Source organism: Antrostomus carolinensis, unplaced genomic scaffold (assembly GCF_000700745.2).
Source record: "Antrostomus carolinensis isolate BGI_N321 unplaced genomic scaffold, ASM70074v2 scaffold14707, whole genome shotgun sequence".
Lineage (NCBI taxonomy): Eukaryota > Metazoa > Chordata > Aves > Caprimulgiformes > Caprimulgidae > Antrostomus > Antrostomus carolinensis.
The window spans coordinates 14,771-31,475 of NW_010328200.1; the positions used below are offsets into that span (position 1 = coordinate 14,771).

General features: G+C 37.9%; 1 protein-coding gene across 1 annotated transcript in view; it reads left to right on the plus strand.

Moving 5' to 3' along the window:
- Window positions 1-1,458: 1,458 nt before the first annotated feature.
- PCP4 (Purkinje cell protein 4) overlaps window positions 1,459-16,705 on the plus strand; it is a 34,280-nt gene continuing 19,033 nt past the window's right edge. The window contains exons 1-2 of the mRNA XM_010172177.2: window positions 1,459-1,467; window positions 4,978-5,029. Of these exons, the coding sequence (XP_010170479.2) occupies window positions 1,459-1,467; window positions 4,978-5,029 (61 nt within the window). The remainder of the gene's footprint in view (window positions 1,468-4,977; window positions 5,030-16,705) is intronic.

Genomic DNA, 16,705 nt, shown 5'->3' on the forward strand with positions numbered 1-16,705 from the left:
AATGCATGACATCAGAAAGAGACTGTCAAACCTAGTGAAACAGAAATATCCAGTAAAGAAGAACTTAACCTAATCCCATTGAAATCCTGGGTTCTATAGAGTGTATGCACCTGTTCCAGGTCACAGCTGCCTGGTTCTTGCCCCTGCTTACGTTTTGGATCTTCATTTAGTTACTGACATACAGCTTGTGTTCTTTGCTAGAGCATGAAAGAAAAGCAATTGCAAAATTCCCATTTATTTCAGTGGGCTCAGGATATCACCTCATCATATAATTACTTTCAAGTGGCATGTGTGCACAGTGTATTGATCTACTGGCAAAAGCTGGTATTTCCCTCAATTTCCCTTTAAATTAACTATGTTATCTTCCTGGGGTTTTTGGTTTTTTGTTTTTTTTTTTTTTAAATAGCAAACTTATACATGCTGTTAAAAAGCATGCAAAACTCTGGGCTCTTAAAACCAGAGGAGTTGACTATAATATGACTGGACAGGAAGTACATGGAAAAGGAGGCTGTGAAATATGTAGGTTCCACATTCAATAGGGTCTTCTGTTTTGAGTTTTTAATCCAGATTTCTCTAATTCATTCCTTAGTGTGTAGGAGTACGCATGCTAATGCAATGTCCTCAAAATTCTAACTAGGGGAAACTAAAAAATATACTGTGAACCTTCATGCAGTAATGGTTGTGCTAAGTATGCTTTGGGATCGACCTATGCCTATAGTCTAATAAACCTCAACTGGAGCTTACTTCAGTCATCTAAAACTCTCAGTATTTTCAAAGATCAACCAGCACTAAGTAAAGATCAGCCTGTAAGAACTTTGTTTCTTACATTGTTCCTGGATAAAGGCAACCCTAGTTGTCCTAATTTGAGGAACTGTACGGGAATTAAGACTTAGACCTGAAAAACAGCAGGTAGAAATTGCTGTATCTCCTGATCATTCTGCTGTTGATTAAGAAGCTTTCCTTACTTGGAAAACATGGAAAGACCTTAAGCAGATATTTAAAGTGACGTTTTTATTTGCAAAAAGTAAAACTTTTTATTTAGAAACTTTATACATTTGTAAAATGTATTTTTTCAGTACTTTTTTGTTTTAAAACTAAAGCAGCTGAACTCTATTTAAAAGGAGAAAGCAATGAAAAAATAAGGTGCTTATGACATAGTTTGATTCAATTTATATCTCTTATAGAGAAAAATTTGTGTGCAGAACAGATGGTAGTACAGAATAAACGCTGGCTTGGCACACAGCTGGCTGACCCGCAGCCATTTTCATGCTGCACTGTACCAACATGTATTTCCTTCTGTCACATGTGTAATGCTTCTTGTTAGAGATGGACCTGGTAGCAAAACAAGGTTTATGGAAAGCTTAGGGTATGCACAGACTTCACTGCTGTTCCTCTTGTCCATGAGTACAGAACATCCTAATAACCTTTCATATGTGTCAGTGAAATTATTCTTTTGTTATGAGTCAAGTCTACATTGTTGTTCACTTTAAAAAAACTTTCCACAGTTTCTATTATTCTGCCTTTGGATGCTCTTTCATTCCTTGACGTAGAACCAATATACTTTTGAAAATCTGCAACCACTGCTTTACTGGGATACGGCTGTCTACACCTTGTTGGCCCTGCATTGAGATGAAGCAGCAGTATAATGTTATTACTGTAAGGGCCTGTTTGTCAGAGAACTTTCTGGCAGTTTCATGTCCCTGATATTGGGCTTTCTCTGGCTGACTGAAAAATAAACAACCTCTTTGCCCCCCAGAATTCTGTAATCAACACCTGGCTACAATACCTAACACTGAGGTGCTAATTGGAAGCATAACTGAAAAGGTCAGGCTATTTTAAGACCAGAACAGAATGTAAGATTAAAGGCAAAAATTAGGCTTTGGGGTACAGGAGGGGCTAGAAGAATGAGTAGAAAAGCTGCTGCAGTAATTTAACATTCTTCTTGAAAAGTCCTCTGGGCTTCAAATTCACTTTTGACCTTAGTTTGTACACCTAGGGGACTAATTTAGTACAGTTTTTCATACCATGTTAACTAGCTGCTGTGTATAGCACTGAGAATTTAACAGGAAAGTAAACCTGTTCTTACTGGGATTTCAATCATATGGCAGTAGTCCTTTTTCCTTCCTCATATGACAAATTGGGAGTGACTTTGATTTTGGAGACATTTTTAATAATGTGCCTTCGATGTTCTGTAAAACCACTGAGTTAAAAATTAATGTAGCCCCAAGCAGTCATAAACTATGTTTCCTCCTACGCAACACAGCAACAAAACTGTTTATCCTGTTTTACTGTATAATCATCGCAGTTTTGCACTCATGTTCATTTTGGTTCTGATGTTTCTTCTTTGATGCCTAGTGGAAAGTTTATTCAATGTTTCTGTCCTAGTGTTTGCCTTAAAAAATGCTTGGGAATTTTAGAAGCAGTCTTTGAATGAAGGAAGCTGCCCACAAGTGATAGGAAACAGAAAGCATTAGACTGCTTTTATCTTTTAAAATATGGTCAACAACTTGGGGATTTTCTGTTTAAAAACAAAAACCAGAAATTAATATTTCTTTTCTTGTATTTCATCAATTTGGTCTATTGCATCTGAGGACAGTATCTGTTACATCAGTTTTCATAGGGCTTTCATCCATGGCTGCTTGAAAATACCTCTAGTAACTCAAAAAGCTAAGCTTTGCTTTGCAGTCTGTGGTGGCATCATGAAAGGTGATGAAAGAGGCAAAAGCTCCAGCTGCTGATAATACCAGCATCTTGAAAACATTTTTAAAAATAGGGCCACTGAATGTATTGAAATAAAAGGCTGGAGGCTTTGCAGGTGGATGGTCACATTGTATGTGGCTTTTTCATAAGTTTCAATGCCTTGTTAATGAGAAACTGATTTTTCACTTTCAAATCCATTGCACTCACTTGGAATACAGCACAGTGCTTGTAGATCAAAGTAAGTATATAACTGAATGAAAGGCTATCAGAAACTTGTCTGGCAGACTTTCAGGCTTCATTCTTTACATGTCCAGTGGTCACCAATCGAATGGCTGTAGAATACTGACACTGATTTCAGACTTAACGAAAAATTGTGATCTCAAGAATAGAAAAACCTTCATTGACCGAAGCCAAGTCTTTTAATTGTTTTCTTTGGCTTCCTTGAAGGGAAATCCTGAGACATGAAATAAATGTGTGGATCCATATTCTAGCACTGCCTAAATAGCAGACTGAACCTGACAGGTATAGCCTAGGGAAGAAAGAGGAGCTTTCATAAAGACTAAGTAGCACAGCCTGAAACACTCTGGAAACATGACAGCTTGAAAAAGCATTTAAAAATAAACAGAGGAGGAAAAAGCAATATAGCTACCATTTTACAGATAGGAAAAATCCAGTATTTTTGGTTTTTGGGAGGTCCCAGTAAATTAACATTAACATCTAGTTTAAAATGTGGATTAAAAGTAAAATATGGAAATATTAACCAAACTTTAAATAAAGGCATAAAAGTTAATATCTTTAGCAAAACTGGTTGTTGGGTGGATTTATTGATTTCTGGCTCTTGGTAACTTATGCTTTTGTAAAAGATGTTTATCCTTTTGGAAGCCCATTTTTCTCATGTTCTTGGCCAAGCTTTCTCTTCTGTCTTAGCTCTGAAGCTCCAGGGAGAAACTAATATATTTCCATTGTATGGGGAGACTGTAGCTGTGGTTATATAGTGAGTGGTTTTCTCTAGGGATGCTCTGTCTCATTGCATGTAGTGAGAGATGAGGCAGAGCCAGTAGAGCAGACACATATGCACTGAAGTCTACCATGTAGAAGAATATGAGAAACCCCACCACTGGCCTGTGGATGCACAGTAGACTATACATAGTTCTTTTGTATTCTCCTGAGGGGTCTGAAGAGCTTTCTTCCCCCTTTAGCTTCTATAAGAAGAGCTAAGAGTACACAAGAAGACTTTGTACTTACGTCATTATTAGCTCCATATACACAAATACCCTGAAAATACCACTGTTGTGGGAGATGGACAGAAACCAGAGCAGCAGAGAAGGTTTTAACCAGATATTCTAGAGTAAATACCTTCAGATAGGTATCCCTGTGTGCATTTTCATATGAGAATAGATATGGCTGTCCATAGTTTGGTACAGACCTTTTGGTTTGCACTGCTACTGCAGCTGTTAACTCCTCTGATGCATGAGGTTGTGCTGCCTGTGATGGCTGAATGCAGATAAATTTATTAACTGAATTTAATACTCCTATTTTTTTTTTCATGTACAACCCTAGAGGACAAATTCTTTAGTCTTTCAGTCATGCACGCAAGTGTGAATAATTTTGCATAAGAAATGCAAGTTTTAATGTACTTGCTAAGTACTTTAGTTCCACCTGTGAGATCCTTTCTCTAGGGGCTGCAGTATAATTTTCAGAGTGACCATTCCTAAGCTAGAAAAGTAACTTGTAGTGTAACCACACTAATTTGGCTCTGCCACTGTAAATAATTATTTGGACTGCACTGGTGTTTACCTCATGTAACTTAGTAGAGTGACTTAAATCAGTTTGTTTCATGGAAAGTCATGAAGCTATTCCTTGGACAGAGTGAATTGAAGTGGGAAGTTCCATCTACACTTGTGGCCAAAGTGGAAAGATGGGTCTTCTGGCCAAAGTCAGGTCAGAAGAGTCGTGGAAATGGAGACACAGCAGGGTCCTGAAGAGATGTCCTACTGTAGCTTATACCCTTGCACTGCTAGACACTTAATTACACATATTGCATCACTAATGTGATAATTGCATACAGTTACACACATAATTATACAGCTGTACCTAAATAGTACTGAGCATTCCTGTTCTGGCTGGTAGTGTTTCAAAGCAATGTTGCTTGAGGGTGAATGACTATCGAAGGTATCAAGGAGAAATCAGGCTGTAACTGCTAGTAATTCCAAGGGGAAAATGCACATTCAAGTTTGTTCTAACCACTTGTTTTGGCTTTTTTTATTTTTCTAATAGAGACAAGGAACCAGAGCTACAAATGGAAAAGACAAGACATCTGGTGAAAATGGTAAGGGTAGACTGTACTTCTTTATGGAGAATATTGAGTCAAATTGAGCCAAAATATTTTTTATTGTAATGATAGATGTCAGGTAGTGATGGCCTTATCTTTTCTTTTGAATGTGTTTTAAAAACTGGAAAGGCTTCAGTGGGATTTCTTCTTTGTATTTGTATGTTCAAATAATCTACTAAAGTATGAAACCTGATTCTGAGCTCATGCTATGGTAAACCAAAGAACTCTGTAGAGGCAGTGCAGATACAAATGAGGCTAGAAGAAGATAGTGTTAGGTAGGTGTGAAAAGTATACCAAGAGATTAGGTTATGTATTATGAGCAGCTGCTATGTGAATAGGGAAGGTGAACAAAAGTAAATTAGTTACAAAGGACTTGTTTATAAACATAGTTTCTGTGGTCTGACTCATCTTGCATGATTTGTGGCCCATAACTAAGATACCAAAGTTAGAAGCCACTTGCATAGAGCTCACTTGGGTGTTGCTAGAGATGCTGTGGATGGAGCAGCTCACATTGGAAGGACCATATGGCAAATAGGCTCCTAACTTTTGCACTCTACATGAGTGAATCTGGACTTATGCTCCACTGCTAAGGGGTGAGTCATTGTGGTTTTATGTTGGTGGGTTGGTTTTTTTGGACTTTAACAAAGGGGCTGGTAGGAACCAATTTCTGCCTCTTAAGTGGCACAAAGAATTCTAATTGGAAAATATAGATTATTTTTTTCTGAAGAAAGTCAAACTGAATTTTCATTGAAAACACTGATTGTTTTTTAGCTGAAATCTTATTTTATTTCCTATAGGAGGCAGAAATGCTTTACACACAAATGATCACTTGATTAAAATCCAGTTACCATCAGAGACACTTTTCAAAGGAAAACATTTTGGTCAGCTTTATTATATACCCAGCTGAATATGAGGCAGCATCAGTTTGTAGGCATTCATGAAGAGGGTGAGGATTGAATACTCTCTGCTTCTGTTTGATCATCCAGTTCTAATTAAAATAAAATGTTCTGGTAGCCCATCTACTCAAAAGCAGGCAGAATTTAAGTCTCTCCTCTGAAAAGCCAAGGAATTTCCAAGATGGGATATTTGAACAATTATTTTGGCTATGCATTTTGGCCTTTGTCTGTCTGAACAGAATTTGTGCCCTTTGAGGTAACACATCCTAAAACATTAAGTGACTTCTTTACACTTAGTTTTCCTATTACAGAGAGGTGACTTTCCCATAAGGGCTGTTTGCATAATGTTACAGTAAATGAAATATGTAGATGATGTTCCTAATATGATAAAACACAAATTAGAGTGGAAAAAAGAAATAAATATTTTGGCTTGTTACAGTGTCTCGAATTAGTGGGAACAAATGTACCCTGACAGCAAAGCCATTTGCATTCTCAAGTTAACAGGAAAGGAAAGCAGACAAAATTATGTCAGCCGTTTAGGCAGCATGGGAAGCATGTTTTTCTCTTTATTGTTTGAGCATGTTATGAACTGAGCTCACTTGGCTTGTATTTCTTCCCAAATAATTTTGTCCTGTTGTCAAATTTAGCTTAGATTTACTGATACTGCAGCCTTTTTAAAAAGCAAATTCTTTTTTTCTCAAAGGGATTCTAGTTGTAGCATAGTTTTAGGTTTAATATAAACAGGTGGATGCACAGTTAATCTTAGACAAATAGATACCAGTTATTTTTGTAATGAAATTATAACAAAAAACTTATCTCCTATGTAAAATAGGGGAGCAGTAGGGGAAATATTATGGAGTCCTCTCTTCTCCCCATTCCACATGGTTTCATGAAAATAAAGCAGAATTATATTCAGTATTATAGATACTGAATAATGACTTGTGTTGGTGTAACTTTTTCTCACACTGAAAGTTTTGCTGTTAACCTTCAGTGACCTCACTGAATGCTGGTCAAGCCCTAGATGCTGTTTGTCTATCTTGACCTTTTGAATGAGTTATAAGTTTGTCCTTTTACAGGTTATGATCAAAATCAGATGGTGATTCATATCTTCCGAAGGAAAACTGACTGTTACGCTACAGTGTGCTCTCATCAGTTGCTAGTGAAGTCAATGGTAGAGCTCCTGATAGCTTCAGTGGGTGCTGTGTACTGCTGAGTAGCTTTCCCATCCAAAACATACTATATTGCTGTCAGGGAAGCCTATGTAATTTCATTCTGTTTTCAGAGTGAGAAGAACAAATTTATTATTGGGAGTAAGTTACATAAACTAGTTTTCCTGGGTGAAAACTGGTCAAAGGAGTATTTTTAAAGAAACACTACCCTAATAATTAACAATAATACTATGCATACAGAAGCATCTGTATAAAAACAACTTATTGTACATAAGAGCCATGTAACTGTAGCTGCCATAACCTCATTGGGTGTTGAAGGACCTGAAGTCTAACTGCGAGCCAAGACATACTTATCTGTGCATACCATTATGAACTTAGCTTGTAAAGTCTGTTATATAATGTTATCTATGGTAGAAAATACAAAGGGAAGACAGCAGTGCTGTCTTCATGCACCCCCTCCTATATGAATCGGACTTGGTCTAATAGAGTCAGTGTGGGATAAGAAGCTGTAATTTCTGTTTTGCTCACCTGGTTTGGTTAATCTAACCTATCATGTTTGCAAATGCATCCTAAATGAAAACAGGATGTTAGTACCTCACTATTCTTACTACCTTGGCAATGTCACAAAGTTCTCTGTAGGTTAACACTTGTCACTTCTTGTTCTGTTTCACATTACCCTGCATTTTTTTGCTATGCAATTTGCAGGCTGCTATCATACAATCTATTTTGTACAACCTAGTGCAACTGGCAGGGAAATAATTGCATCAGAAACAATTATTTCTGTCTTCAAATTTAGAATCACTCTTTTTCCTCTTAATAGATTTCACTTTCTTCTGAAAGTATGTAAGATGTGATTATTAATTGATATTTTAAAATAATTTTCTTGAAATATCAGATTTCTTGTGCAGAAGTATGAATATTTATAATAAAATATGTGCTTTCATGTGATGAATTCTAACTTCCTGGGTTAAAGTGAAATGAAAATGAATGGGTTTTGCATGAACTTGTGTCATGGTGGATTAAGCCTCCATAATCATGGCAAGATGGTCAGCTGTACTGAAAAAGTGAAGCCCTTTTCAGTTTCTACTCATTCTCTCTACAAGCATTTGTCTTGTCACTGTATGATCTCGGCTTTGAAGTGGTCAGAAAACTATAAATGAATAAATGCATTTTGTCTTATCCATACAGTACACCAACAGATGCCTCTACATAAGGATAAAAAACCCGCAAAGTTAAAGTAAAATCTTATCTCTTACAACTCAAATGAAGTTATCTAAACTCACTTAAATCTGAATGCTTCTAGAAAATATTAACAGTAATGATAAGGAATTGTGAAACAACCACGCATGGTAGAATAGAGATCTCTAGTAAGATTTTCTGGTAGAGGGATATGCATCTTACAGTGTAATCAACAGTCCATTCACCCACTTCATCTACTCAAGGAATTTGGGAAATTCGGTACTCTGTGCACACTGCACTCAGGAATAAAAGATTGCTAGGTCTGGCAGAGTGAATAATCATCTTCATAGTTATTTATGTACAGTGCTTAGCTTAATAGAGCTTTAATTCCTGGCTAGAGGCCAGGAACATAATTGTAATATGGTCTAATATAAATATCTGTTTAAGAGCTTGAAATTAATTTTCCACTAATATTCTCCAATAACTATGTAAAAATATACTGGTTTTGGGAAAAGCCCTACAAATAAACTTACTTGTGGAAAAAAGATTTTGAAAAGGGAGGTAACACATGAGGCTAATTTGTATAAATATTTAAAAGATCTCATGGAACATGGTTTTCTGTATCTGTCCGGGTCTAGAGGTCACGTTCTTTAATCACAGGGAAGGACAGCGACTGAGCTGTAGCATTGCAGTGCCCTGTGCATTTTGTCTTTCCCACAAAACATAGCTTGTGTGGCAAAAGAGGAAATGGATCTTGCAAGCAACTGCTGAATCAATGTAAAAGGAAGCACCTACCCTCTCAGACTGCTTCTCTCTGATATTGCACCTTCACAGCACAAATCAGAAGTTAGAATGAGAATATTATATGAAACTTAATTAATACTGAGCTTTCCTGGGTATTAGGTTGTGTTGGGAGGAAAATGTTCTTACTCTCTTGTTCTCTTTTCACTATGGTGTTCTGCTAAAATTTCTTGTCCCTTGAAAATGGAGCTTCATGGAATATGATCTCCCAGACAGTAATGCAGTGTCTCTTCCACTTCTTTCAATCTATGTCCAGGATCAAATTCTGTCCTATCTCATACAACCTAGCTTGTACTAATGGGGATTTAGGAAGTGAGATGAGAATTATTTGCTGTACTTCATCCCCATCTCTTAAAATAGGAAGTCTGTGTCTCAGCAACATTCCTAGAAGTATATGCAACCATCAGATAACGTAACACCTTCTCAAAGGCTAAATACAAAAGTGTTTGAACCATCAGCATAGTTACATAAGTTGTGTTTGGTCATGTACAGATTGCTGAGGCTCAGAGGAAGGTGTAAAAATTCTGTGTGAACTCAACACCATGATCCGTAGCTGAAAGTTTCACATGAGAGTTAAGAGAAGAATTCAAAGTAAACAGTTCTAGACAAATCCCATCTCAAGACATAGCTATGCATGGCAAAAACAACCTTATCTGCTGCATTTCATTTCAGGCACTTTCTTGGGGACAGCTACATATAAAGCTTGCACAGAACCAAACCAAATATGTCTCATGTCCTCTCCTGCCCTGTATCTCTTCCTTTGCATGGACTGGTCTGTTTATCAAGGATAAAGGTCTGTTCATCTCTTCAGGTATCCAACATGTCTCAGCTAAAGACAGATCAAGCCTTTAATAAGGCTCAGATTGTTCAGAGATCTTCCCTAGAGAGGATGCTGAAAGGAGGAGAGGGGATTTATATATAAACTTAATTTCCTCTCCTAGGTGAATTTCCATTTCTTGAGGCCAGGGATAAGTGTAAGTCCTCTCAGGAGGAATACTCTGTGCTTATTTATTTGGGGCAATGATGACAATGGAGGATTGTTCACAAAAACTTTCATATCAACAAGCTTTGTTTATCTAGCAACAAACTTTTAAAGCAACAATTTTTGTGTATTTGAGACACCTTCTTTACTGAAACTTCACCTACCCCCACACGTGTCAGTACATATGCAGTGGCCATCTGGTTTTAGGGAGAGGATCCTCTGAGTTTAAAGTGATGAATATATCTAATTTAAACTTAAATAGTACGTGTAAGAGAGCAGATACTGTTCCTACTCTTTTGTTACCTGACAAGTCAGGTTTGATACTGTGCACTACTGCTGCACTTCATCTGGTAATGAGAAGCTTTCATTTTTAAATGTTTAGGCAGAATCATCTTTAAAAAAGCCCTCAAAAAACTCCAACAAAAACCAACACTATATTAAGTGTTATCAATTAGCAGAGCCAGCAGTGCTCATTGTCTGGCCAATCCTCCTCTCTGGAATTCCCTGCAAGTTTTCATTTTGTGTATCGCTACTCTCATGACTACCAAATAAGTCCATCTACTGACACAAAGAATATAGCATATGCACATAAAGGGAATCTGTGTATGTTGATATATAACATTAATTATGCAGCTTTTTCTTTCATGTTGTTTTGGGGTTTTTTCTTTCCTGGGACTGCACTGGAGAGGAATGTAAGTGTTGCCTATCTGATGAAAGAGTACCAGGAGAGCAAATTAAATGCAGAAGTCCCATAAGGAAAAAACAGAGCAGAACAGCACAACCATAAAAGAATAATTTCAGCTTTTTAAGCTCACTTTTTAAGGACTTAAATATGATATTATTTAAAAATATTTCTCCCTTTTTTCCCTGTAGAGGAAAAGATCGCAGCTAGCTGGCACCTTTGATATGGAAAAACCCTCACACTTACCACTCCTGCTGCAAATGAATCTGTCTAGGTACTTATATGGTCCTCACCATCATAGTAACTGGGTGTCTTCCAAGTATTTAAAAATAGAGATAACAATAACAATTTTTGCCTCAGGCCATCTCTTTGTTTCCAGCTTGCTGTGAGAATAACTTGATTAATTTATGAGATCTTTATTTTGCATACAGTGCTTGCATACAATTTAGGACTCTTGTGTGCCTACTTATATCTGATGCTCTCAAACTGAATGCACCCAAAAATTCAACTGCATTTCTGAGAATGTGAGAAATGAATACATGTATATAAATATATATCCTTACTTGCAGGAGGTAGAAATCAGTAGAGCTGCAGCTTTCCTGCAGTACTGAGGTTAGCTGTAGCCCAAGGAAATAATCATGAATTATGCTCACTTGTAACTTAGTTTCAGTAGTTAATAGCGGATCAAAGCCCTGTTGTGTTAGATGGTGCACCCCCTTCTCTCCCCACCCCAAAAGCTTACTGTGTTGTCAGGCAAATCAGGTTCCATGAGAACATGGAGGAGCAGTGAAATTGCCTCAAAGAAAGGAGTGTCTAAAAATAAAGGTAGAAGGAGCACTGTTTAAGTCCAAGACCCAAGCCTTTTTAAGATACCCGTGACGATCTTGACATGGTCCTCTGTCCCTGTTTTTTTAATATTTGTGTTAACTGTGGCCTGTTACACTCTGGGTTTGGCCTTTCTGACTCTTGGCTTCTGCCCTTAGCTGACAGCCACTACTTCCCTGTTCAGTAAGATTTTTGTCTTGGTTTCTTTGTCCTTTTAACAATGGCAATGTGACTTGGATCCAGCTTCTTGTAGCACTGAGACCCTGGAACTTAGGAGATGTGTAATTCAGTGGGTGTTTGGGCACTTGAGTAGAAGCCCTAATCCTTTCTGAGAAGCTGGTTTGTAAACATCAGGCTAGGTCATTAGGAATGAAAAGTCAGTTGTAAATTAAGAAAAAAATATTAATAAAGCTTTGGTGACACTGGTGGTTTTTATATTTTTAGACGACCCATAAATATGCTGGAGTTTCTGTTGGGTGTTAATGAGGAAAGGCAGAACTGAAATTATGCCTTTGACAACTGCCATATTTCTTTTGGAAATCAGTCTGTAATTATCAGTGTGGTGCTTGACTATGCACCAGGGACAATGAGACTTCTTTCCATCACTTGCATGTAGCTGACATGCACTGGATTGCTTCCACAAATGTGCACTCATTTGAAAACGTGCTGTCCCCAATACTCTGAGAGGAGGAACACTTAGTTCTGCTTTACTGCTGGTAGGAACCCAAATAAAGGACCTGGGCCCAAGCCAGAGCTTGGATAATCCTAGTAAAACCGATGATGTTACCTCTGAAATGAATCTGTCCTTACATCATCAAAAGTGGTTTGGGCATGTGTCAGGACTAGTCAATGGCATATATGAGCTAGCATATTTACACTGGAAGTCCATGGAGCTGGACTGACTTGCCTGAGTTGCAGATCTGTTTCCACATGTTCTCAGACTTTCAACAACAGGTAGTTAAAAGGCTACAAGAAGTGAATGTAGCTCAGTAGCATGTTTTTTGATTTAGTAGAAGTGAAAAATGAAAAAGGAACATAATCAATGCATAACAGTGGTTACCAGGATTTACTCTTGCAGAAACACCACTTTTCTTTTTGACTGTATACACTGTCTGCCTTACTTCATATGATAGACTTTTATTCTGTTGTTTTTCTTTTCCAGAAGACTTATTTTGTAAATGAAATGAAAATGCTTTTCCACTTATGAATTCCTTGTCTGTTAGTAATTCGGTAAATGATTAATTATTTTTTCTGAAAGTTTTTAAGACTTAAATTTGTAACACACAGCTGTCTTAATGCACTTAGCTCCATGCTCCAATATTAGCTTTTAATTTGGTGTTATCAGGCTCGCTTGTGTAAGCAGGCACCAGAATTTAGAACAGCGGGAGTGTTAGACATGATTAAAATTTGGTCCTTAGCTGAACTAGTGACAAGAACAAAGAGCAGTTAAGACTCCAAAAAGGAATTAGATAATACAATGGGAACCAGCTCAACACTGCACCTTCAGCCTTGGTGCTCAGAGTGGATTCAGGACCTTATGTAAAGTGCCCAGGTTGCCCATACAGTGCAGGAGAAAGGTGTTTCAAAGTGGCACTTCAGCCCACATGTATCTTGGTTTCCTATGCTGAACAGAAGCTGTTAGCGTTAATAATAATGAACTGTAATAGGGGTGCAATTCCTCTTGTCTGGCTGTGTCTGTGTATGTGTGTGAGACACCTAAATCTCCATTTATTGTCGACAGAGAGAAAACTATTCTTTTGTGACATGATATTTGTCAGGATGAGCTTTTCTGGAGAGCCTGGTGTTTATAGATCCTAATCTGATTTAGGTGTAAAATGAGTTCTGATTTGCTCAATTCTATCAAGGCTGAGGAATTTGTGGGTAGTAATAGAAGAGAAATCCTATAGAGCCTGTATCTCTGAAGTTAAGTGGATGCTCAACAGCATTTTTCAGAATGTCAGTTTGGGACCTGGGCATTTAATTTCTCCTTAATCCTATCTCAAGCAACTCTATCCTTATTTAGATCTGACTTATCCTGGCTGCCTCAGGACAGCTCTTCCAGCCATTTTCTCTGTGGAAACCTGGGTGTGAAAACATACAAATATTTCATGGCTTGAGGTCTAGGATGCCGGATCTGTTGAAAGCATTTATTTTGGTCAAGTGCACCTGGTATTGGTTCATTTTTTCACCAGATCACAGTGGGTTATGAGTAAGAAGGACTGAGAAAAATACATATTATCCAAGGAGGAATTCTCAAGAAAAGAAGAAACATGGACAGCACCTGATATGGAAAAAGCATTTCAAGAGTCACAGGGGAAAATCGGGCAGGGTGCTCTGGCAGCTCCTGAGAGATATTGTGGGTAGTCCGGAGACTGGAACTGATCTCTCAGTACTTCTCTAGGGTCTCACTAAACATTATTTTAGTGAGAGACCCTACTAAACATTATTTAATCATGGTTGATGAATGAGTACTCTAACTGTATTTCAAGTATCTCATCTTTCATTCTAATTTATACCTAAAAACCCCTGAGACTGCTGACTGACTCTAAGTGAGGAAAGCATTAATTATTAAGTTTTAGTGAAACACTGGCACTCCACAGTGACCAATTTACATAGCTCCTCTAAAAGCTGACAATAAAAGATGGACATATACAAATGTATTCATTAGCATAAACTAATTAAAATCCAGGCTAAGAGCCAGAAAAACAATACATTTTGTAGGATTTTGGAATTCATGATGTCTGTACTAATCCCACAGTACTACCCTGGCTCTGCAATTTCTTATCTGAGTTACAGATCTCATACTGATAGCCAGACAGCTAAGAGTTAATGTTTTGATTTGCTAATGGCCTTTTTATGCTAAGTCAAGTTATCAGGTGTGGTACCTCTGAGAAAGGATGTGGATGCACGTGTAATACGAGACCTCCAGTTATGTCTGGGCCACATCTTGGTACATGATGGGAGCGCCTGTACTCCCAGCCTGATTTATACAGATGGCTGTTCACACAGTACAGGTGAGGCTCAGACACCCCTCCTCATTTCACCTCAAATAACCTCCACAAATGACTCTGCGGAGCCAGAACCCACACAGGGAAGGATGTCTAGACAGAGCTGAGGCAGCTGGATTTGAGGCTGAAGCAGCTTCCTCTTGGTCTAGCAGCCAACAGACTAATTACTAGCAGACAGTGCAAAGCACAGGTGTATTATGATCTCATCTAATGATTTTGTTCATAAAGCAGACAGCTGTATTTTTCACTAGCAAAAATTTCTTAGTGACCTTTACAATTAATCTATTCATAACTAAACTCTGTATATCTTTTGTGAGGTCTGCCTCTGGGAGGTGAAGACTTGTGCTGCCTAGGAAAAGCTGGAAAAAAACCATTCCTGGCTTCTTTTAGCCAAGAAGATAAGATGAATGGAAGATGTGGTTTTGGACCTTTTCATCAATGGGAGATAGATACTGTCAGCAGAGGGCACTGATGCAGGCTTTTCCAATCAGTCATGGATCATTCTATCCATCAGCACCATTTTGTTCTCATATCAGATGAACTTAAGCCTTTGGCTTAAGTTCCTTTCCCCGTGAAATTCAAGAGAAAGAAATAGCTCTGCTAGACTCTGGGAAGAAATCTGGAGATTAAGGATCCGTAAACAATACTGTATATGCTTAGCACACCAGCAGCCAGGCCAGTGTCATGTGCCCACTGGGACCTGAAAGACTTGAAGCTGTTCTCCCTATGTCCAGGAGGTTTGATGGACCTAATCTTCACTAACTGTGGGACCTTTTTGAAACTGTGGCCCTATGCTAGGGAAGTTTCACAACTGTTGCTTAAGTGTTTATGGTTTTTAAATGAGGGATGACATAAATAAAAAAGCAAGAGACTGAGTCATAAGATGGAGTCCTCTGGAGGTCTGTCAGCTAAAACCCATTCCATTATGGAAGAACATCAAAAAGAAACTGTAGTTTTTGGCTATTCCCTCCATTCCTCTCATGCCACAGGCAGACCTTGTGAACAATGCAATCTAGAGGCCACTCTTGGATGTAGCAGAATTAGTGTAGGTTTTTGGTCTTTATTCTTCATTTTAAGAAGATTACTGCTGCTAACATTAGCATTTTCTCTCTTACATAGTGGACTGGCTGAGGTCCAGAGTGAGATGGAATTAGAAGACTTTTTTTCTTCCTTTTATTATTTTTTTTTTTCTTCTTGCAGTAAAAGATGCTGCACACAAAACAGTGAAGAGAGCTGCATCAAGGGATACTAGAGCTTCTTTTTAATTTCTCCCCCATATATCTGTTTGTATGAGCTTGTAACTCCCACTCCATTTGGTTCTAAATTTCAGGTTTTAATGAACCTTAATGTAAGCACATCCACAACTGCCCTTATTTTTGGAGTGGCTACTATGCAAGACCACTAAGTTGTTACTGTTTTCTTCCCCAAAGTATAAATAGATCTAAATTTACTCGAAACTTGGCATGGAAAGGTTTTATAACTACCATAAATCCGACTCTAGATTCAAGTTCCTCACAAATCTTAGTACATCACAGTAATTTTCTATGCCTGTAAATAGTTTTCTCCAGGATTGTATAATACCACAAAGCATGTTTAGAGGCTGGTTCTCTTGATTGAACTTGCAGAATAGAAGCTAGAATCTAATTAACCTGAGCTGAGATAAAGAGCAGCTGCTTCTCTTCTGCTATGTTTGTGAGGTTTCTGGCCTAGCAGCAAGAGGCTGAGTACAGCTTCCACTTTTGTTCATCACGGCTTAACATTTCAGTACAATTGCTGAGATAGTGAGTGATTCAGCCTAGAGCGGCCAGCCTCATCTTGCCGTGTCAGGGATACTTTTTGTTGTTGTAAGTGATGCTGTCTGGATGTGACAAACAGTTGATAAGCTTGACCAAGCGTGCAAGAAAACAAAACAAAAAGCAATGTAGACTTTCAGTTCAGGCAGTTAAAAAAAAAAAAAAAAAGTGTTCCACCCCCTGAGCAGCTTGTTTTGGGAGAAAGTCTGATTGATTTGGTTTAAAAATAAAAAAATTGTTCTGGTTATTGCTTGTCAGAAGAGGTTGCACAGCAGCAGAAAACAGACTCAGAATCTCAGTTGGTGCAAATTGCTTTTAACCAGTCATTGTTTTGTATA